At 43.3% G+C, this 23906-nt stretch overlaps 1 protein-coding gene across 1 annotated transcript; it reads left to right on the top strand.

Moving 5' to 3' along the window:
- Window positions 1-1440: 1440 nt before the first annotated feature.
- On the top strand, window positions 1441-17248 carry syndig1 (synapse differentiation inducing 1). The gene is made up of 6 exons (XM_080782708.1): window positions 1441-1542; window positions 5930-6229; window positions 6556-6812; window positions 7246-7353; window positions 10782-10919; window positions 16980-17248. The coding sequence occupies exons 2-6, from the start codon at window positions 5932-5934 to the stop codon at window positions 17136-17138; spliced, it is 960 nt and encodes a 319-aa protein (XP_080638834.1). The 5' UTR covers window positions 1441-1542; window positions 5930-5931; the 3' UTR covers window positions 17139-17248.
- The last annotated feature ends 6658 nt before the right edge of the window (window positions 17249-23906 follow it).

Raw genomic sequence — 23906 nt, 5'->3', positions numbered from 1 at the left:
ACCTGTAGGCTCGATTATTACTTGATATGATGGCTGATGCTGTACATTTAGGCTATACCTGGCTGTTCTCTTCTCATTCAAAATTCTTAACACATCATCAAATGATAAACACACAGGATGATGTGATGGGATTTGACTTCACATTGTTGCAAAATTAGATGAGAGCTTGTATGCTTAACATCACAGTGAACCAAGCCATGCAATTACTAGCAAGACTATGATGCAACCCTGCCTGTTTCAACGGCTGATTCGGTCTGGCTTATTAGCCAGGCTATGTTTCAATACCAGTATGTCACATATTTGCATTGTGGAGCAACATACAGTTAAGTATCAAGCATCATGTCTTTCTATTTCTGACAGGGGGACCTGTTTCATTTCACCATAACCCAGATTTACATACACTTCTTTCTGTATTTGACTAGCTCAGTGTGGTTACCCCCTGAACACATCATGTCCAGACTCCAGAGCGTGCAGTATAGCCTAGCCTACTTGTAGCCTACTTGCAATGTTTGATGAATTGAGTATGAAGGACAGACCAGCCAATAGGCTTTCTTTGGTTTAAATCCTCTTAGCAGACCTTAATTGTATTCAATTGTAGCTTATATTTCATGTGCTTTTTTCTGCAAACTGTTAATAAAGTATTCAATCAATGCCTCAGGATATAGGCCTATAGTAAGCCTAACATAGCCTATACAGAAAATAACACATATATACAATACAATTTCACAAACGATAGTGTGATAGAAAATAAGTCATTTTAGAATGAACTACTACTTAAAAGGACCCCCTGGCCTGGAACCAGCTGAATGAAAAGTGATGCATGCATGTATGAGCAGTACATATATATGATTGTGAAATGGGCATTATGCCAATTTATTGATGCATTGAATATATAGGACCACAATGTAAACAGGCACTTTTTTCAGTTTTGCAAGTGTGCGGTGCATTAGGAATTTAGGACCATGCAAGGACAAGTTTGAGGAGCCTTATATTGTCATTGTCAGGATTCAGCGCACGCACACGCACACACACACACACACACACACACACACACACACACACACACCACGCAACGCAGCGTAGCGTAGTGTAGTGTATGAAGATGAGGTGACATCACGTTCTGCTAGGAGGACGGTCGGAGGAGGGTGACAGAATCAGAATGTGACCGTTCAAGAGCGCGGAGGACGCGCAAAACTTCTAGGAGTCGACCTGCATGGCGAAACTGTTATTAATAATATGATTATCTCCCCCGTTCAGGAATGATATTGTAGGCTACTCTGTATCATGATCAAAACATCTTCACAGTGAGGACTGGACGCGATCAGCGCACCACCGGCAGATGTTGACTTTATATTGATTCGCCTGGCAGGTGAATCAGGAGGATATAGACTACAGTATAGCTATATATGTGTCTTGTATATTAAATATTGTTAAACATGCAGAGGAATGCTATAGCTATGACTCCGTGTGAATAGTATCTGAATGCGGATCGTTCAACGCGGCGGTCCCTGCTGCTTCAGAAGACTCGTCCACCTCGGGAAGGTAAGTGGCAAGTGCTTGCAATCACTTGCAGTCACATCACGACTTAACTCTTAACATCATGATGCTTGATGCCGTGCATGAAGCGACGGGCCCATTCGTTGGCATTTCAGACCACGGACCACCATTTGATGAGATTTCTTTTCGTTGGATAATATTTTGTCCACAATTAATTCCATGCTGTATTTATGGGTACCGGTGAGAACAGGCAAGTATTTATTTTAAACAAAAAAACGGAAAAACGGCTAAAAATCCGAAAACGCGTCCAGTGCATGCATCCCATGTGCAGGGACCTTTATGGTAAATTAAGCAATGCAGATGTTTAACCATAATTTAACTTGAGAGCATTTTACACTCTCAAGAGTTAAAGATCTAATAAGGGTCCATAATGGACCTAACCAATGGACCGTCCATTGGTTAGGTTACACAACTCTCATCCATATAGGAACCGCTGGAATCCCCCCAAGGACCACTGGTGGTCCTCGGACAACATGTTGAAAACCACTGGATTATTGCACCAGATAACACACTGTGGACCCCATGTGCAGTCCCCCTTAGATCAGTCCAACATTTCCTATCAAAAGACAAATTGATATGATTTGTGTTTAAAAAAAAAGAAAAAAAAATCTACAGTAAATTATTAAAGAATGTCCAATAAAAGAATAGCAGGTGAAAAATAGCAGATACAAGCTCGCACCAAGGCAGGACGCGTTGTGAGCTTGTAGATCTGCTATTCTTTTTTATAGCCATGCAACGTATAAAATATGGATATGGATAAATATGGATTCATATCAAAGGACCCCCAAATGAACATGATGTGTTAAAATGTTATATTATACCAGTAAGACGCGCAAACGCGGGAAGCGAACGCAGCTCGTACATATTTGGGTTTTTTTAAGATATTTTTTTAAGTTATTCTTTTTTTAAGTTAAGTTTATTTTTAAGTTAAGTTTTTAACTTAGCCATAACCATATAAGGAGTCCCCAAAGCAGCTATACGTCCATATACGTCCAAATATGGAGTGTGTTGCATCAATGACAAACAAATCACTCAGCTCCATATATGGGCACAAAGGGGGGACGGACACACAGACATGATCTGCTAGGTCTCATAGTAAGTGCTCACTGCGTTCGCAACTAAGACATTCCAGGTGACTAAAATGTGACTAAAACTAAATGAAAACAATTCAAGAGACTAAAGTAATGACTAAAACTCAAATTAGAACTTTCTGCAAAAAAAACAACACTGCAGCGCCCACCTGACGATCCCAATGAAACGGTTACCACTCCCACCAAACCCTGTGAGGACTTTGACTAATAATAACATCTTATCCTGTGTTTGTAAAACATGATAATGAAGGGTCATTATAGTCCAGGGGCCAGGCCAGATTTTGGTACCATTTTGGTGACCGTAAAGAGGTGTGATTAATTTGGTATAATGTTCCCGATCCGAGGGTTATTGTCACATGCATGGTTACAGGTTCACTTGAAATTAATGAAATAAAACACTCATTACTTGTTACTTGCGCGACACACAAAGGTGCCACTTGCCAAAAAATAACTGATCTACAAGCTACATAACAACAGTGAGACTCCTCACTTGTCGGGTGGAAAGCAACAGTTGGTGACTCTGCGTGTGTCAGTGGAGACATGTGTGTCTGCACCCTCACCCACACCACACAGTAGGTGGTGGCTGAGACGGAGGCCAGAAAATAATAGGCTAAAAACCGATGTAAAATATCAATCATTGATGTAAGGTGGATACCTCATATCATCTCTGTCGGGTATCCTGTCACAATTATTACTGTACATAATCGTTTCCACGTTGAAAATTCTTCATACATACAAATAAAAGAGGATATAGCAGATCTACAAGCTTACAACGCACGCATTGTAAGCTTGTATTCCAATCAAATGGAGCACAGACAGAGAATGCTGCCTTGCCTAAAGCTCTGTCTGAGCAAACGGAACCTTGTCAGTAAGGTAATAGCCTCGGAAACCCAGGCGTTTTTTACTTCCAGGGAGGAAGGTAAAGACGGGATGAAGCCAGTGTTTACATTTTGGGCTATTTGGGCTAAGTATATACTGTAGACATAATGTACTATAAAGGTCACACTCTAATCCTTAATTGAAGTTTGCAGCGGGCATCAGGAAGTGTGTGTTTATGGTCTAATGAGCCAATTTAAACTAGCTGTGTGTAAGAGAGAGCATGCCTTGCGTGTGTGCGTGTGCGTGTGCGTGTGTGTGTGTGTGTGTGTGTGTGTGTGTGTGACTGTGTGCGTGTGTGTGTGTGTGTGTGTGGTTACTAGCTCCCTGTGAATAAAACAAGGCAGGTTGGGTCATTCAGTTGTGAAACAACCACGCAGACATGTGTTGCGTATGCATAATGACACACACACGCACACATGCGTGCACGCACAGTTCAGTGGAGCATCTAATTAAACACAGAATGCTGCTCAGCATGTATACACAGCACACACACACACACACACACACACACACACACACACACACACACACACACACACACACACACACACACACACACACACACACACACACACACAAAACATGTGTACTCACACTAACAGTATCATGCACAAAACATGGTCACACTCAACACACAAACACACACCTCACCTGCACTGTGACAGATACAGACAGACGCAACAAGACACAACACACTATTATATATTGCCCCTGTCCATGCAGAGATGCTGCTTTGGCCTATAGTAAGTCGAGTAGTTGAAATTCAGCCTCTCATACAGAAGACCTTGGTTTGAATTCTATAGGCACCATTGTAGATAAGTGGTTTAACTGGTTTTCAACCTTTTTCATATCAAAGTCCATTATTTAATCAGCAGACCCAAAACATTTAATATTTTGTTTATATTGGATATGATTTTGTCCACAATTCCATGCTGTGTTAATGTGGTACAATTCTTCTGCATATAGTTGTGTAGACATCTTGTAAATTAAGAAATGCATGTATAACAATAATTTCACTCTTGAGAGCGTAAAATGAAACCATGTAAAGTTGCACATGAGTTGCAACCTTTACTTGGTACACTCTTTTCTCACTCTAAACATGTCTCTATGGCAAAAATAGCAGATCTACAAGCTCACATCTGATTCCAGACATATGCGTTTCTACGTGTGAAGCTTGTAACCATGCTTAAGTGTAGTTGTGCATTTGTGCATGCAGGTACGGTACATGTCTCTAAATTATTTCTGTATGAATTTGTGTGTGCGCGCCCGCCCGCCCATATCTGCTGTTTGTACTGTGTGTGTGTGTGTGTGTGTGTGTGTGTGTGGGGGGGGGGTCCAACATCCAGTGTGATACCAGAGACCAGTTGGTAGAACAAGAGGTGGGCTGGGATTGTGTGCATGTACGTGCGTGGGTATAGGTGGGTGGGTGTATACACGAGTTTGGACTTGAGTTTATGTTTGTGTGGCATCCTTCCAAGTGTGTGCAAGCGTGTGTGTGTGTGTGTGTGTGTGTGTGTGTGTGTGTGTGTGTGTGTGTGTGCCTACATAATGGTTTATTGGGCACACATTTTAGGAGGTGGATTTACTGCTTGGCAGAACCCACCACCCAAACTGGCATCCCTATAAAGGTTTCTCTAAAATAGGGAGGGATTGTTGGGCTCAGGCCCATAATGTACTGAATCATGCTGTCGTGTGACTTAACATTTTAACAACTTAAACACTCTGGGCTCTATGCTAGTGTCTTTTCAGTTATCTGTTATTGTGGTGAAAGCTTTGTCTGAACATATCATAGCCCATTGACAAGCTCAGTATGGAATACAGTATGTAATTGTTGACTAAATCGAATCCAACGATAACAAAATATTCTACATTTTTGAGTCAGACCCTAAATCTCATCAAATGGTGGTCCGTGCCCGGTGCCTCAAAAGCAGAATAAACAATGGAGCTTGAGTGGAAGCCATCTATAGAAATACATATTTAGTGGCCTACAACCACAAATAGTTTCTGATGAGAAAGAAATACTGTAGAGCTGATGCATAATATTGATTGAATTCACAAATTTATTCAGCATGTGGTGTGGGAGCGCAGCCTTTAATAGTCCCACTGTCAACACTGCTGATTCCTATGCATACACAATATACACATACTCTCCTCTCCTCTCCTCTCCTCTCCTCTCCTCTCCTCTCCTCTCCTCTCCCCTCCCCTCCCCTCCCCTCCTCTCCCCTCCTCTCCTCTCCTCTCCCCTCCCCTCCCCTCCTCTCCCCTCCCCTCCCCTCCTCTCCTCTCCTCTCCTCTCCCCTCCCCTCCCTCCTCTCCTCTCCTCTCCTCTCCTCTCCTCTCCTCTCCTCTCCTCTCCTCTCCTCTCCTCTCCTCTCCTCTCCCCTCCCCTCCCCTCCCCTCAGGGATGCAGAGAGCGGGGGTGATTGCCTGTGCTCCCGACTGTGTTCCGGCACAGGGAGGAGAGGAGGCTCAGCGCTTCCCGCAGGCGGAGAGGGAGTCACAGGGAGGACAACGAGGAGGTCTGGTGCATGCTTCGGGGAGGTGCTCCAACGGCCTCGTCGCCACACGGAGCGCTGGGGACGGCGGGGAGCCGGGGGTGGGTGTGGTGGGTCTGGGGTGCGTCTACTCGGCCCCCCAGTACCACGGGCATGTGGCTGACACCCTGCCAGCCCCACAGGAAGCCAACGGGACCCCAGTGGGAGGTATAGGCTTTATTGTCACACCTCCTGTTATTTGAGATAGTCACACTTATGTTTGCATAATCAGCATTTATATATAGGCCTGATTGATCGATTGATTGAATATTGATTGATTCATTGATTCAATAACAGTTTGCAAATAGTACAAAGTTAAGTTTTTACAATGATTGTTTAAAAGGATACCACAAAAAGCCATTTGGGGCTTGCTTCCATTATGGTCCCGAGTATAATTGTCACAATTATGACATAATTGTCTAATTGCAATTATTTGAGATAATCGCAATTATCTTTGTCCACTGTCCATTGTTCCACCACTGGTTGACACACAGGCCTGACGGGAGGAGGAGGCGTAGGAAGAGGGGTGGCCCCACCCCCTCCGCAGCTCCTGAGTGCCAGCACGCTCCACCAGACCGTGACCCTCGACCCCCGGTTCAGAGTGCGGGCCCCTGGGGGCCTTATCCTCTACTGGGGCCCGGGTGAGGGAGTGGGAGGAGTGGGAGGAGGGGAGAGCTGCGAGACCACCTTCATCGAGGGACCGGCCGATGGAACCACCTCCTCCTGCACATCCTCCTCCGGCCACAAGGAGGTAGGGCTGCACGATATGGACAACATTTCATATCTCGGTATTCATGCCAAAGATTGCGATATCGATACAATATACGATATTACCGTTAAAAATATATTCTAATTCTATATTTTAAGTGTTGCAACATTCACTAAACATTAGGCATGTTTAAAACTGCATAATAACAAATCAATATTTTAAGTGCTATTGGATTCCCACACTTGTTATTTCATATTATATATTTTCTAAAAAGACAATATCTATAACAAGTTAGTGTCATTCTTAACTTTAAGCATCTTAACACACTTGTTAGCAACAATGAAAACTAAGCATTCTTCAAAAACACACAATATATTGCGATATATCGCGATATACAACACTGTCGCCTTTTTGTGATATTGATAACGCACAGGTTCATACCTCGATAACGATACGATAACGGTATATTGTGCAGCCTTACAAGGAGGCGCTGCTCCTGGCTGACGGGAGGTTCCTGGAGGAGACAAAGATCCACACGCTGTCCTACGACATCGATGACGACGACGACTTCCAGGAGCTGGAGGTGAGTGAGGAGCAGTGTCAATTTCATTGACCTAAACAGTGGTTCCCAAACTTCTTCATGTCAAGGACCCCTAAATGGACCCCCTAATTAGCCCACGGGCCCCCATTTGAAGAGATATGCCCGGGACCCCCATGAGAGAATATTTCTACGGTTCCAGCAGTGGTTCTCAACCCGTTTAATTTCAAGGGTGCCCCAGTTTGACATGCATTCGTCTAAGGACCCCCATTTAATGGCATTTCTATCTGTCAGATCCCAATTTATATTGTAAAATCGATGTTAATTTAACTCTGAGTTAAATCAAAGTTACAGACACATAAGGGTCCATTTGGTTCCAAAATATAATTTAGCTGGGGACCCCCTGGAACTTCCTCAAGGAACCCTGGGGGTGACAAAAACTACATTAAATTCTATTCAAAAGCCTATGATTAAAACGGGGGGAATTAAAAGATTTCAGTGCACTGTGCCTACACATGTCGCGACCGCAGGTCGCGACATGTGTAGGCACAATGCAAGGAATAAATGCATTCGCCATGTATCCGAAGGAAGTCTGATCCAATCACTTTTAGATTTCTCCAGTTTAATCCTGAGTTTAAGTTTTTTAGTGTTCAAGATCTAATTTTAGGCATGTTTAAGCCTCGAGGAAAATCCGTGTTGAGGTTCTTAATCCACTGTTTTTCATTAAAACGTCTTTGTCCTACTGTCCAGTTAGGATTGTGTTGAAGTCCAGCGCATTTTAGAGCTCCAATGCCGTGCGCCATAAAATGTTGCACCAATCTTGTGGTTGTCTTTTTGGCATTGTTAATATTGTATCTGTGTCGTCCCAGCCTAGTACCTATTGTTTTACCTGTCTCTCCGACATATTGTAAACCACATTTTTCACATGTGATTAAATAAATGCAGTTGCTGGTTCTGGCTGTTATTTGTTGTTTAATCTCCAAGACGCGTTTTGTGGTTCTATTTTTTACTAATTGTTTGGGTTTGAAGTATTCTGGTCCCTGGCGTGCTGGTGTGTTGATTTCTTTTAGTTTGCTGTGTACTAGATAATCTTTAAGGTTTTTATTTTTTCTGTAGGCCGATATAATTTTATAATCTTTTAGAAGATCGTCTGTTCGGTTCTCAAAATTCCTTTTTATTCTGTTGTTGGCTAGTGTGCTCTGTGTTGAATAACTGGTTATCAGGGCCAATTTGGGGCCTGTATCTCGCACTTTTATTTCTAAGAAGGTTTTTTGGGCTTTCCGGAGGAAGGTCCTAGTGTATCCTCTTAGTCTGAGGGCATTAAATAGAGTTTTACAAGCTATTTTGAAATCACTTCTTTGCGTGCAAATCCTATGGAATCTTAGTAGTTGTGATTTGACTATTCCTGTGTAGGAGTGTGTCGGGTGGAATGACGTTTTGTGTAATAGGGCGTGAGTGTCTGTTTCTTTAAAGAATACTTTTAAGTCTAGTTTCCCATTTGTGTTAAAGTTTGGGCCCTTGAAGATTGTTACATCAAGAAAGTCAATCCTTTCTGTGTGTGTCACATATTTTATCGTTATGGATCTATGATGGCTATTTAAAACCTCAATAAATTCCTGGAATTCTTCTTGGCTATGTTCCCATATTCCAAATATATCATCTAGAAATCTATAGTAATGTGTCGGTTTAAGTCTGCATTTTTCTAGTGCGGTCTGTTCCCATATGCTCATGTAAATGTTTGCATAAGATGGTGCAAATCTCTTTCCCATGGCCGTGCCTTTGATTTGTAAATAGAATTTGTTGTTAAAGGAAAAATCATTCTGGGTTAGATTTAAGTCTAGTAATTGGAGTATTTCCTCCTCTGGTCGACTTGTGTCTGGGTATTTACTAAAGACTTCTCTGACTGCTTGGAGTCCTGATTCTGTTTCAATGTTTGTGTAGAGGCTGTCTATATCTATTGAAAATAGAAGGGCCTCCTTTCCTACTTTAATAGCTTTAATTTTGTCCACAAAATCGTAAGTGTCTTTTATAAAACTGGGGTGTTTTATCGACAGTGGGTTCAGGAAATATTCAATAAACTCTGCTGTCTGATACGTCTCGCTGCCACAGTCCGACACAATTGGTCTCCCGGGTGGAATTTCATATGGTATTGTCCATGAATCCGGGCTTTTGTGTATTTTTGGTAAAAGATAAAATATCCTAGCCCGTGGGCTATCCTGTCCTATTAAGTATTGGTGTTGTTTGGCGTTTATGTGCCTTTTGTCCTTAAGACTGTTTATGATGGCTATGGCCTTCGTAGCTGTCTGCATGTAAATGGGTTGGTCTAATTGCCTATAATGGTCCTGATTGTTGAGCTGTCTCTCACCTTCTAAAAGGTATTGATGTCTATCCATAATGACTATGCAGGAGCCTTTGTCTGCTGGTTTGATAATGATTTGTTTGTTGTTGATTAGTTCCCTAAGTGCCCTGGTTTGTTCTATTGTGAGATTATCTTTTTCCTTAATGTGTCCTGGTATGCGTGTTACCGTATTCATGTCCTTCTGCATCAGTCGTTTAAGACTGCTTGGGGGGGGGGGGGGGAGCGCTGTCAAAATCACCACTGTACAGTACAGACTTTGTACTTTCTACCAGGTGTAGGAGAACAATGTTGTACTGTATGTACAGTACCCAGCTGTGTATCTACAAGCTGCATCTTGCTGGATGGATGATGGAGGTGAGAGGGCAGGGAACCATCTGGAGACAGCAAGGTGCATGCTGGGAGTGAAGGCTTAACGCTCAAACACCCGCTATATAGTTCACATTCAGTAAGTGTAAGTGATAATATACAGTAGTTGTTATTTTGAATCCTGAAAAGTTTACTCCCGACAGAAACAATAATACTGCCATCATTATGGGAGCTGGTTGATTCTGCATGACCTTCAGGTGATTATAAAGGACTTATATCCTATGGCAGACACAATCTGTGGGACTTAAATGTCAATGCAGGGGTATATGGAACAATGTCATGTGTGTGTGTGTGTGTGGGTGTGTGTGTGTGTGTGTGTGTGTGTGTGTGTGTGACAGTGACAGTGAGTACATGTTGATGTGTGTTACAGAGTGACTACTCCAGTGACAGTGAGTACATGTTGATGTGTGTTACAGAGTGACTACTCCAGTGACAGTGAGTACATGTTGATGTGTGTTACAGAGTGACTACTCCAGTGACAGTGAGTACATGTTGATGTGTGTTACAGAGTGACTACTCCAGTGACAGTGAGTACATGTTGATGTGTGTTACAGAGTGACTACTCCAGTAACAGTGTCAGTGAGTACATGTTGATGTGTGTTACAGAGTGACTACTCCAGTGACAGTGAGTACATGTTGATGTGTGTTACAGAGTGACTACTCCAGTAACAGTGTCAGTGAGTACATGTTGATGTGTGTTACAGAGTGACTACTCCAGTGACAGTGAGTACATGTTTATGTGTTACAGAGTGACTACTCCAGTGACAGTGACAGTGAGGACATGTTCCTGCTGATGCCTCCCAGAGACCACCTGGCTCTGACGGTCTTCTCCATGCTCTGCTGCTTCTGGCCGCTGGGCATCGCTGCATTCTACCTGTCCCACCAGGTGACCTTTAGTTAACCCCTGACCCTTCTACCTGTGTGTGTGTGTGTGTGTGTGTGTGTGTGTGTGTGTGTGTGTGTGTGTTGTCGCTGCCCCCCATGGTGATCGCTGATCAGGTAGCCTAATCAGCAGATTGGCTACTTGGTATTTCTGTAAACCTCGTCGCTTTGTAGCAAACAGTAGCGCGCGCTGGTTTGTTTTGGAAAACAGCAAAATGGATATAGCCTACGCCCTACGGTCTTTTCCAAGGCAAAGATAAAGTAATTCAGAAGCTGTGAGTCGGCTGTCAGCACTCGGCAGCACCAGTGCCTGCACGGTTCACAGTTCACACCACTGCAGCAACACTGACACGTTCAGCGGAGTGGCTGTCTCTGTGCCGTCTGTGAAGAGCCATGAGCCGGGAGGGACAGCAACACACTGACTCCAGACTTGAGAAAAAGACCCATATTGGCCAAAGTATCCCAAAACGATGCCCGGGGAACTTTAATTAAAAGCTATAAGTGGCTATAATTGGGTCAAGGTAAGATTGGTCAAAGTAACTCATTTTTAGACCATCTGGGGGAAATAAATAAATACATAAATCTGTCTAAAAGTGTATTGATACCTGTCAACCAATGCTGCCCGGGTAAACAAAGTTCGGCTTTTAAAGTGACGGTACACATATTAAGCAGTTAACAGTTTCTTTAATATTATTTTATTGGTAAAAAAGTAAATTTCCTTCCGTTTGTTAGAAATGTTCTGTATTTGAAGGCCTTGTAAAATACTGTATACTACTGGTTCTGTTAAGAATGTATTGTCTCCCGTCTTTCCACAAAATTATAGAAAATGCTCAATATTGGGCTCGATAAGAACGCGGCTCGATAAACCTGATCGATAAGGTGCTCGTTATCAATACAAATTAACAAGCTCCATCCCTATATTAACCCATTCTGACCTGAGATCAGATTCATACGAGGTTTCCACTGGACACACACTGGTCTGATTAACCCATTCTGACCTGAGATCAGATTCTAAAAATGTCAGTCGTTCTTCGAATTTTTCAAAAATAACAGACCTACAAGCTCGTATCGCGCCACTCGGTGGCGCGATATGAGCTTGTAGATCTGCTATTTTTCAATAGCTAAAGCATAACATGATGCTAACACCAAAATGGGTGCCCGGTCAGAATGGGTTAACAACAGAATGAGCATTAGGTGAATGCTCTGTCTACAGGGTCAATCCATTAAATTATCACTTCACTGTCATCTGGGGACCCCCCCCCCCACACACACACACACACACACACACACACACACACACACAAAAATCATGTGGGGACCCACGTGTCCCGACCCACAGGTTGATAACCACCGGAACATTCTGCATTCCTACAGAGCAGCTCTCATTCCAGAGAGGCCTATACATTATGCATCTGACGGCAGACTCCTCTAAAAGCAGAGGAAGATTACATGGTGATATTCATACGCTACGTGCACAACTACTGCATGTTAAAGTATATAAGCCCATCACCCCTGGGACGCAAGGAAGGAGAGACGGACGGATTAAAGTGTGTGAAAGAGAGAGAGAGAGAGAGAGAGAGAGAGACTGGAAGACGAGGGACAGGGGAGAGGAAGTGTGAGAGCCAGGGAGATAAGATGGAGAATTCTTCTGACTACACATACGTCATGTCCTAGAAAGAGCGAATAGGGGAAGGGGATCAACTTCACGTGGTTCTTTGTTTGACCCGAAGAGAACTTGTAAATGTGACTCAAAGAATATGATTATTGGCAGAATCGCGGATAGTGTCGAATATTTGGCGGTCCCATTTTCATTTTTCACTGCATCAGTGGTTGTTGCAATCACCTTCATTATACCGGTACACTTTCACCATCATAAAATGTGTAGTATCATAGTATGTTCCCTAATGCAATTCCAGTGGTAAGCTGTGTTGTTTTCGCCCTAAGCAATGGCGGATTCGGACATGCCTCAAAATACCTGCATGTGTGTCTCATCTCAAATAATGAGAGACAGAGAGATAAAGAGCGAGCGAGAATGAAAGAGAGGCACATAGAGAGCGAGAGTGATAATGAAAGACAGAGTAGGGGTGGAGCTTGTTACTTTTTGAGGGGCGCTATAGCCTCTCCTAAGTCCAGCTTTGAGGGTTTGTGTAAACACAAGCATTGTCCTAACATAATATTGAATGTTATTACCAATTAATGGCCAGCTTTGAGTGTTTGTGTAAACACAAACATTGAAGACGAAGGTGAGGACGCAAATTGTGATTGGCCAGAATGAGATGATGTACTGTATGATGATGTATGATGATAAGAGCGCCCCTCACTTCACGTGGGTGTGATTTTTACTGATAATGAACACCTTATCGAGCATGCTTATTGATCTGACGTTTCATGGAGCCCACTATTGAGCTTTTTCTATTGTTTTGTGGAAAGACGTGAGACGACAAATTCTGAACAGAACCGTTGCGGGAAGAAATGGGGTCTCCCAAGGAGTCCTTAAGGGGGTTCCCGGGGGTCATGAATATGCATCCGTCCCCTGTCCCCCCCCCATTCTCGGGCCAACATTCGTAGAAAATAACAGATCTGCAAGACAAGCTCACAAAGACTTTTTGGTGCGTTGTGACGTTGTATGTGCAAATTTCAGCAAAGATATTTGATAGTTGACTTTGAGTCCACGATGTGTTCTGAATACTAATTCAATCTCTCTCTCTCTCACTCACTCTCTCTCTCTCATCCTTTGTTCTCCTAATATAAAATGTATTCTGGGTTAACAGGCCCCACAGCGCCCAATCACATCCACTATTGTTTTCTGTGATTCTCAGAAAAGAATATATTATATTATCAGGAGGAGCATTGATCTCGAATAGTAGAAGCCACCTTGAAAAAGAACACACACACATCGACGACATTCAACAAAAAAATAGCAGATTGATATCATCTATTTACAGCAAGGACATGTGTGTACTGTGTATAGACAGGCTAGAGGTCCAAGTAGAGTTGTAACTCTGCTATTTTCCGCACAGCAGAGTAGCTCAGTGGCTGTGATGATGGTGTTGGTCTTTTTGTTTAGTCATTAATGAAAATGACGGATGGGAGACCGCCAGCCGCCTTGGCAACACTACACTCATTAATCACATGAGCATGCACGCACGCACGCACGCACACACGCACGCACGCACGCACGCACGCACGCACGCACGCACGCACGCACGCACGCACGCACGCACGCACGCACGCACGCACGCACGCACCTCTGTTGGATGGTCATTAGGATCATTAAGAGTATATAAATGACAGGCAGCTGTTGGGACCTCAAAGTTCAACGTAGATCAAATTAAATTGATTAATATCAAACACACACAGTAAGCCATGTTCTCATCCTCTCCTCTCCCCTCCTTCTTCCTCTCCTCTCCTCCTCTCCTCTCCTCTCCTCTCCTCATCCACTGGCAGTGATGGGATTATTTAAAACTAATCACCACGCTAGACACAACAGACAGAGTGGGGGGGGGGGGGGCGGAAGACCGTCGGGCTCCAGCTGACTCGTTCCGTTATTAAGCAGCATGTTTACAAACATATATTTATTTATCCACCATAAATAGGTTATGTAGTAACAAAATATAGACTTATTTCTCCTCTACAGATGCTATTTTACATTTTAGATCAAAATGCGCACCTGTTCAAACTGAATATTTTTTTGTCTCGTCTCAAGGGCACTCCAGCTACGAGTTGAGTGACATGTACCTTTTCTCTCAGAATTATTGTTGTGTAACAATAATCAAAATCTACAAAGCAACTATATAGTAATGTTTTCAAAAAGCTAAAAGTACAATATTTGGATTCGAGATGCATAGTGGAGTAAAGTATTGGAAATTTGAAATACTCTAGTAAATAAATAAATACAAATACCTCAAAATTTGAAGGTATTTGAAGTAAATGACAAGTGCTTGTTACTTTACACCACTGGTGATGTCCTATACTCAGACATGGTTCAGTATGGAGGAGCTTCAGAGCGACAACGTCAAAGAGCTACTCATCTCTCTCTCTCTCGGTGTGTGCCCCTCTCTCTCTCTCTGTGCTCCTCACTTCCTTTGATTCGCCCACTGCCGATATGTAAAGCTAGGAGAGAGGGGGGTGGGGGTTTGGGGGTGGAGGAGGACGATGCATTAGAAGAAGGAAGGAACTGGCAGCGAGATGCACTTGAAAGAAGAGTGCAACCTGCAAAGAGAGATATAAAGAAGAGAGAGGAGTGAGAGGAGAGAGAGATAGCTGTAAGAGTGAGAGGGGAGAGAGGGGGGAAGGGGGGAGAGAGAGACAGAGAGGGGGGAGAGAAAGAGGGAAGAGAGGGGGTGGGAGGAAAGAGAGAGATGGGAGAGAGAGGAGAGAGAGAAGAGAAGTGTAAAAGGGACTTTGCTGTGTTGCTAAAGTAAGAGATGATCTGGAATCATCCACTCTGCTCACAGACGCACGCACACGCACACACACACACACACACACACACACACACACACACACACACACACACACACACGCACACGCTCGCCTCTGCCTCACCCCTCTTCAACACTGCCAACTCTCTATAAACTCGGCCATCTTTACCTCTGCCTCACCCCTCTCTAATACACCTCTATCTCACTCCTATAAAGCCTCACGCCTCTCTGAAACATTTTTGGGCTCAGGCCACGCTAAAAAAGACTATATATACACCACATTTCCCACCCGTCCACCCTGGCTGTCGACTATTCCTATATTCTGGGGAAACGTTCACGGATAAAAAGAGCAGATACTAAGAGACTTGATGTGCCAACGCACCAAGTACAGTTTAACTCAGGTCCGTTTTACTAAGCATGGAGCGTCTAATATGAGTGGTTGCGACTGCAGGTCGTAGTTACTATGCAAACGTGCAGGAAGCCTGTAACGCTTCCGTCACACGCTCTTCATGTCATGCTTTGTCACGCTCTTCAGGTAATGCTGCACAAAAACACGGGTGACACCGCAGACACGCCGCCACCACACACACACACACACACACACACACACACACACTTCTGTACATTTCGAGAAGTTTATTTGTACGGAGGCAGCTCCCAAAGTGACAGGAGCGCAACTTTTTCATATCGCGTCAAATAAGAACTGGAGGTGTTCCAAAAATAAACACATGATTGCGGTGGTTTGACTCATATGGACTCATATTTTTGCTATAAACAGACGCTATCAAATATCACTGACTGTTGAGACGACACAGAGACACCTCCCTGACAATATCGCTGAGACAGCTTATTTATTTTTGGACCACTATGCTTATATGAGACAATTTAAAAGGAAACTTCTACGGCCCTGGACCAGGGGATGAGCGAGTGACATCAGGACTTTGGTAGAGATGTCACCGTCTGTCCGCTCCGCTGTAGTGCTGACATAATGAGTGTCTCAGCCCTGCGGTCGCTCCTCTTACTGGTTAAACTGAAGTGACATTGATAAATTCCAAATATTAGTAATTAGCAGTAGTGGAAAAAGTATACTTGAATGTTTTACTTAAGTAAAAGTAGCCTTTCAATGATGCAATATAAATGCTCTGTTAGAAGTAAAATTCCAGAATTCAAAATGTACAAGAGTAAGTACAAACGTATTGGCATCTACATATAGCACCACAAGTACCACAGTGAAAAGTACTCATTATGCAGAATTCAGAATTCACTCATTTCAAGATTTCAGTTGTATTCAAACTTTTGAAAATAGCAGATCTACAAGTTCACAACGCGGAGAATATCAAATACCGGTACTCAAAAAAGCCCATGCACACACTCATACTGCCGTACTTTATTGACGACGTTTCGAGCCAAGGCACTTCATCAGGTCAAACTCTGACGAAGAACTGTGGCTCGAAGCAATCAGCATTAGTGAGGGACCATTTACATGAAGTGCTCCTTTTTTTCTTTTACGAAAACATAAAATAAAAAGCTCCATAAAAATATGGAGATGCAAGGTGTATGCCCGGCAGCAACGTTAATCTTTCTTTCCTCCTTTCCTCCCTTTCTCCCCCATTCCTCCTCTTCCTCCTCTCCTCCTCCAGACCAACAAGGCCGTGTCGAAGGGGGATTTCCACCAGGCCAGCTCAGCCTCCAGGCGTGCCCTTTTCCTGGCCGTGCTGTCAATCACCATCGGGACAGGGATCTATGTGGGCTTGGCCGTGGCCCTCATCGCCTACCTCTCCAAGAACCACCCCCTATAGCACCAAGTTATTTTTTATCCCACAGTTTTGTAACCCATTTTGCAGGAGGCTCTTTCTGCTTTGTTCCGCCTTGTTTATGTTGGATTTGCTAAAACATCATTTTTGGAAAAAGCCGGGACTTGACGAAGGGTATATTGCCATATAAGCTGTAATCCTGGGCGCTACTATCTCTCTGCCGACCTGGGTAGAACCCCAAACTGAGCTCATGCATCCTTAATTCAATCCATCCATGAGGAGTGAGCAGGCTGCTTCTTATCACCTGACAGGGAGGGGAGAGGTCCCCGGTAGGACGTAGTGTGTGGAAGGAACATATTATTCCAACCAGTTCCTTGCTTTGATTTGATTTGATTTATTTGATAGATTCATGATACAATTCACCAAAGTGCATAGTACAGTAGAATTATCAGGAGTGCACAAAAAGTCAGTGAACTTAATTACATAAAATATTCGTATTTCACTGATAAAACATTTGTTAACTAAAATCACTGTAATAACATTCAACAACAAAGTCAATCATAAAATCAGTGTCCAAAAGACAAATAAATAGATTAAATAGAACATAAAATCCATCAGCCTGACCAAAGGGAGGCAGTGTATAGAGACCAGGATTACTGCATGTTTTTTTGTGAGGGTATACTTTCCTTTACCCTATAGGGACACAGGGAGAACATGCAAACTCCACACAGAAAGGCCCGTTCGCCTAACCCCTATACCGTAGAGGGTATGCGTGGCACTGATGACACGATGAGGACAGAACACGCCCACAGTGTCCCTGCCGGGAATCGAACTTGGGACCTCCTAGCTGTGAGGCGACATCACTGTCGCACTAAGTTCTCAAAATGTTTTTATCGTTCTCAAGGATCCCGCAAAGGGATTCGTACGGTATTTAGGCCGTGGATTTGAATTCTGAAAGGATATACAAGCTCACATCGCATCGCGGATGCGACTGTTGTGAGCGTAGAGGTCTGCGTGCGCGACACCATCGCGGGACGAAGCATAAATTATGCTTGATGGGCTGCAGGTGCGCGTGCAGCCGTGCACAAATAGGCTCTGCTGCCGTGTTCATGAGCGCACCTCCCGTTCTTATGACAGCGACTGGAGGTGTGGTTTTGAGGACAACTGCTTTGAATTGCTATTATTGTTCACAAACAACAGAAACCAATGGATTCAATATTTCAAGGGTGAGAGATCACAATAAAAATCCTAATTATTTTTCCTCCACAATGGGATAAAAACAGCATCTAAAAGTTTGATGGGGCATTTTTTACACGTGAGTGCAGTTAGAACTTTTCCATTGCATCGTATGAGAGGTGGTGTTCTTCTGCTGCCGTTATGCGCGCGCATGCTGTTGCTTATCAGTGTGACGTCATCTGTTAAGGCGTCTATAATACGGTAAGAAAAACGCTAGTCCGGAATTCTCCTTCGACAGAGACTATAAGAGCATAGGACACGGAGTAACTGACAGACTGACAACCTTTCTGTCATTCTTTGGACTCAACGGAAGGGTGTCTGAGATCAGTGGAGGAGAAGACAAAACGGACTGACTGGCCAGATTTCATTTGATCGTGATTTGTATGTGACAAAGTCAAACTGATAAAGTAAAAATAAATGTGTCTAAAGATAAGCCGTTCACTGCTCTGTTTCTGTCCTGACGACACAGCTTCTGCATCACAGTCGAACCCCAACCCCTTCAATGCACATGTTCACGTTTGTCAAGTGCGTGTGCGTCCATGCCCCACTTAAATCAGTGTTCCTCAAAAGGGTGGTAGTCCTACTTTTGGGATATCCATAGCCCTAGGCCGGGTTACTCCCTGGTGTGCATATTCTGATGGCAGTCCCTTCCTTAACAATGTGTGCGCCAAGATTTGGTGCAGATCGGAGCAACGGTGCACCTCGCAAGTCTGAATGTCTGCCCCCAAATGCACAGCGCAGCTTGTAGACCTGCTGTTTGTGCTTGTTGTGCTGGTGTATGTGCTTATTTTTTTGAGTGGTGCAACCACTCCTAGAACCAACAATGTCTGTCCGTCCCCATGTCTGTCCGTATGTTTATGGTACCAACAGGGTTTTTCCTAAAGCTTCCCTTCTTGTGGACAGATGCTATTCTATTCACCCTCTAATTTAAACGGACATACTGTAACTCTGTTAAAATCAACCTACCGGTATTATTTTAACAACAATCTGTTCTGCAGTGCAGTCTTTATTTGAAGTGGGCAGATGCTACGCCATTTAACTTATTCATGAGACACGACGTATTCTCAATGAGGATGTCTTTGCACAGTACTTTCTATTCTCACACACACACACACACACACACACACACACACACACACACACACTTTAGGACAGCATTATTTTATGGTCTTTTTGCATTATTTCGCAGTTTCACACCGTAAGCTAAAAAAATCACACCGTGTGAACTGAGTGGTGCAATTCCCCCCCCCCCCCCCCCTCTCTCTCTTTCTCTCTCTCTCTCTCACATTAGAGACACAGCACTACCCCTCTCTCTGTTTCTGGCGCCCCCTACTGGTATAAATAAGTAACATACTCGTGCTCATTGACCTACACACGTACACAGGTACATGGACTGGATTGCTGGTTGTAGGAGTGGTTGCACCACTCAAAAATAGCAGATGTTCAACTGGACAGTAATATGTGGTATAGGGCAGGGCAGTAGTATTCGCCACAGGGGATTGGTAAGAATTCACAAGGAGACAAGGATGGACAGCTAGTTGCTCGTAGGCACAGTCTTTGTTGAATGTAGCACAGCACAATTAAACAGCACAGTATGGCAAAATGGCAAGACAATAATCTGGGTCTGTTCATATGTGTGGCTTTTGGGTCAGTGACGCAAACTGAAAATTTGATAGGTAGTCGACTGGTAAAAAATACTAAATAAATGTTCAGCTCTGTTGCTGCCATGTTCTCTTCTCCTGTCCTTGTTCTGAATGAAAGCATGGCGCACCTGTGCTAATAATCACACCTGCAGTGCACTGGATGTGACTTAATTGTTTCAATTAGGGCCTTTTGTACAGCAGATATACAACTTAACGTGTCGCGCTGTGAGTAGATCAGATATGTCTCGCAACTAAGTAAATCCAATTAACCCTAACCCCATAAACCTAACCTCTAGGTCAGGTTTAGGTTTTAGGACTTTGTAAAATAGAGCCCAGTCTAATCCTAAATCTAACCTCTAAATGTCAGATCCTAGACATATAGGAAAGCTGAGAGGGAGACAGATAGTGTAGGAGAAACGGACATTTTCACTGCTTTAAAATGTAAAAAAAAAAAAAAAGAAACTGTAATGTTTCTGGACACGTTTTGTTTCCACCTGACAGCAACGATTTACAATTCTAAACTCTAGTAGTAGCCATATGGCCTGGCTTGCTTCCATACACATCGGTCAAAATTTCAATATTGTGCATCTCTACTTAAAACTACACCATGGGACAACAATAATAATAATAATAACACATTTAGAACGAATTAAGACAAAGAGTAAAAGACCTAGGAAAAAATGGATAGGGCAAAAGCTTTGTTGAGGACGCCATGTGTCGCCATGTGGACATGGGTGGACTTTAAATGACAGCTGGTTGTACAGACTCCAGAGGGCACTCTATGGTGCATCCTCGCCCACATGGGTTGTTCTGTGCCAGGACGTTGCTGCCAGCCACCATGCCAATTCTGTGCCAACATTAAAATCTCCTTTAACATTGGCTTCTTTCTTTTTTTTGTCCATAATTTTAATTATTATGGACAAAAACAACTGAAAGGATTTAGGGTTTGGAGACTCTTGTTTACAGAGGACATGCAGATGGCTGGAGTGACAGAGATACATATAGCTGTCTGTCTGTCTGTCTGTCTATTCAAGTTGTTTCCAAACTCATGTCAGGCAGAAATCTTGTATCTCTTTTTTCGTAAATGAACGCCCTACTCACAAAAGTGTTGCTCACATGCTCACACGTCTATGTTCACTCTTTTAAAGGTGGTGGGGTAAGTGATTTTCTTTGATTAAAATAAATGTTATACATGTAGCTCTATATTCTGATAGTAGGCCTATAACTACTCATTGCTATAGGGTATTTGTTCAGTAACAGTAAGAGTCTCCAATGTCTCTCCAGCGCTTAAATAAACAGAACATTTCAGGTCGGGAAATTACTGAATTTTAAGGGGGAGTGGTTATTGGTTAGACGTGCAGGCTACCAATTTTATCCTATCATGATATTGGAAGTGATGACACAAATTAAATGGGTAGGCGTACTCTTTCCTTATTGGCCAATGACCCAACCCAACTGAAACATGTATTTTCTGAAAAATATGTTTTTAACCCATAAATGTCACTAACCCTACCTTTGAGTGGTGCAACCACTCCTATAGACTGCAGCTATAGAGCGTCGCAGTCCCTCCCCCTTTCAGAACGACGAGTGGCCCAGGAAATTATTCCCAATGCATTTTTCCCTGCATAGGCTTTTCTTAAAGTATTTATTTAAAGACGGTTACGCCGCGGACAAAGCCAACTCGGATCGTGACAAATCATGACAATGAACACAATATTTTGGGCCGATCAAATCATTAGAAAGAAGAAAATAAAGGCAGGAGACAACACTATTTGTTTTGTTTTTCTTCTTATAAATTATTTGATCAGCCCAAAACATTGTGTTCATTGTCATGATTTGTCACGATCCGAGTTGGCTTTGTCCGCGGCGTAACCATCTTTAAATAAATACTTTAAGAAAAGCCTATGGGCAAAATGCATTGGGATTCATTTCCTGGGCCACTCGTCGTTCTGAAAGGGGGAGGGACTGCGACGCTCTAGTGTCCCTGGGTCCCTGGCTGGGTCTGTCTGTCCGAGCACGAAAATAGTGCTTGGTTGGTTTTCACAACCAAGTGTCACTGTTGCGCAGCCCCACGCACCCACCCACCCCCACCCACTGTCTGGATGTTCCGGGGACCCCCACACGGTAACATTTATCGAACGTTTCGGACGCAGGGCGGATCGCCGAAACCGGGCCGGCAGCCTGGCTGCGTTCCTATGGAACTTCTGGGGACCCCCACACGGAGTTGCACCACTCACTTCACACAGGTGTGATTTTTCTTGCTTTTTTGACTGGAGCGGGAGAGATAACTTGATGATCAACATGACAACACTGCAACAGTATCAATGTGGAGGGACAGATAAAGAGCATTCATTATGTGAAGAGCTCACAGCTGTGATGCTACATACAGTACGTAGCACAAGTGGCACTCATCTCTCTCTCTCTCGCTCTCTCGCTCTCTCCCCTTTGTCTCTATTCGTAGTCTCTCTCTCGATTAGTTCTCACCCCCTCTCTCTCCATCTGTTCTCTCTTTATTCAGTCTCTGCCTATATGCTGTAGTCTCTCTATTAGTTTCTCTCTCTCTCTCTCTCTGAAGGTCATTTATAGACCAGTGGTTCTCAAAGTGCGGTTCTGGGACTCCCGGGTTATTAAAAAAATAGCTCCAGTCAGTTTCTGTCACATTATTTAGTCAATAAACTTACAGTGCCATCTTGTATTTTATTAAAAAGGTGCATTAAGTGTGCATTAAATAAAGTGTTGAATAGCTCTATATTCTGATATTATTCTGTAGAGTTATAGGTTGTGATGTTCTTCTCGATGTCAGTGCTGAACAAGCACATCCATCGCCAGCACAGAGCCTACAGTCTGAGCCTAAAGTCTCTAGGTGGAAAGCATGTATGTCCCAAAGAAACATTAATTTTCAGGAAATGGTCAAATAAAAATAAAATGGATCCAATGTGGCAGTGTTGATTTTGTCGACTAAAACTATGATGAAGTGTTCGTCGACTATACCTTTTTTTCATTGACGAAAACTAAATGGAAACTAAATAAAGACTAAGCTACGATGACTAAGACTAAGACTAAATATATTAAGAATTTCGTCAACATTTAAAATCTAGACTAAAATGTTAGCGCTAGTACCAAGAAATAGCTGTTCTGCAAGCTCGGAGCGTGTTGTGATCGAGCTCATAGATCGACCAATTAGTTTAATTTTTTGCTACACTCTTGTACGATGCGGCAGCACATTCATTTATGAAAAATGGAAAGCACTCAAACAGTCAAAGTTGATATTATATTATACCACTACGTATATACATTCATACTATTCCACTATCTAAAATCATTGCCTGCATCTCCCCTCTCTCTCTCTCTCTCTCTCTCTCTCTCCCCCCCGGCACGGTCGAGGAAGATGGCCACCCACCCTAGAGTCGGGTTCTGCTTGACGTTTCTTCCAGTTAAGGGGGAGTTTTTCGTTAACACTGCCCCAAAATTGCTTATGGTGGGATCTCTGTCGGGTCTCTGCTCTACATCTAAAGTGTCTTGAGACAACTTGCTGTGATTTGACACTTTAATAAAATTGAACTGAATTGGATTGAAGCATGGACATATGAGGTTTCTGTTTGACAGTAATGATTTGCACTCTGAATTACAGAGAGAGGACGGATTAGAGAAGGACAGAGAGGGAAGGACAATGACAGGGAGGGAGCTGGAAGGTGCAGTTCCATCCCCAGCTCTGTCGAGGTGTCCTTGACCACATGTTTCTTTCACAGAATGTGTTATGGTCATTCACCAGGAGCGATGACGACACAAAGACATGAGCAGACAAAATTGGAACTGGTTTGGAACACAATATAATGGAAGCTGATAAATGGGTACTTTGGCTGAAGATTTGTCACCTATATCCGAAAATGTATTTTCCGTTTATTGAAGATGTGGAGAGACGTGCTGCAGAGAC

This window comes from Protomyctophum bolini (assembly GCF_963924005.1).
Source record: "Protomyctophum bolini genome assembly, chromosome: 14".
Classification (NCBI taxonomy): Eukaryota; Metazoa; Chordata; class Actinopteri; order Myctophiformes; family Myctophidae; genus Protomyctophum; species Protomyctophum bolini.
The sequence above is the reverse complement of the archived record's forward strand: the minus strand, read 5'-3'. Positions and strand labels throughout refer to the sequence as shown.

What these genes read in the sequence shown, in the direction of transcription:
- syndig1 (XM_080782708.1), top strand. Translation starts at nt 5,932, where the DNA reads ATGCAGAGAGCGGGGGTGATTGCCTGTGCTCCCGACTGTGTTCCGGCA. An exon ending in CCTCCTCCGGCCACAAGGAG is followed by an intron (nt 6,813 to 7,245) that starts GTAGGGCTGCAC and finishes TATATTGTGCAG; the next exon opens with CCTTACAAGGAGGCGCTGCT. An exon ending in ACGACTTCCAGGAGCTGGAG is followed by an intron (nt 7,354 to 10,781) that starts GTGAGTGAGGAG and finishes TATGTGTTACAG; the next exon opens with AGTGACTACTCCAGTGACAG.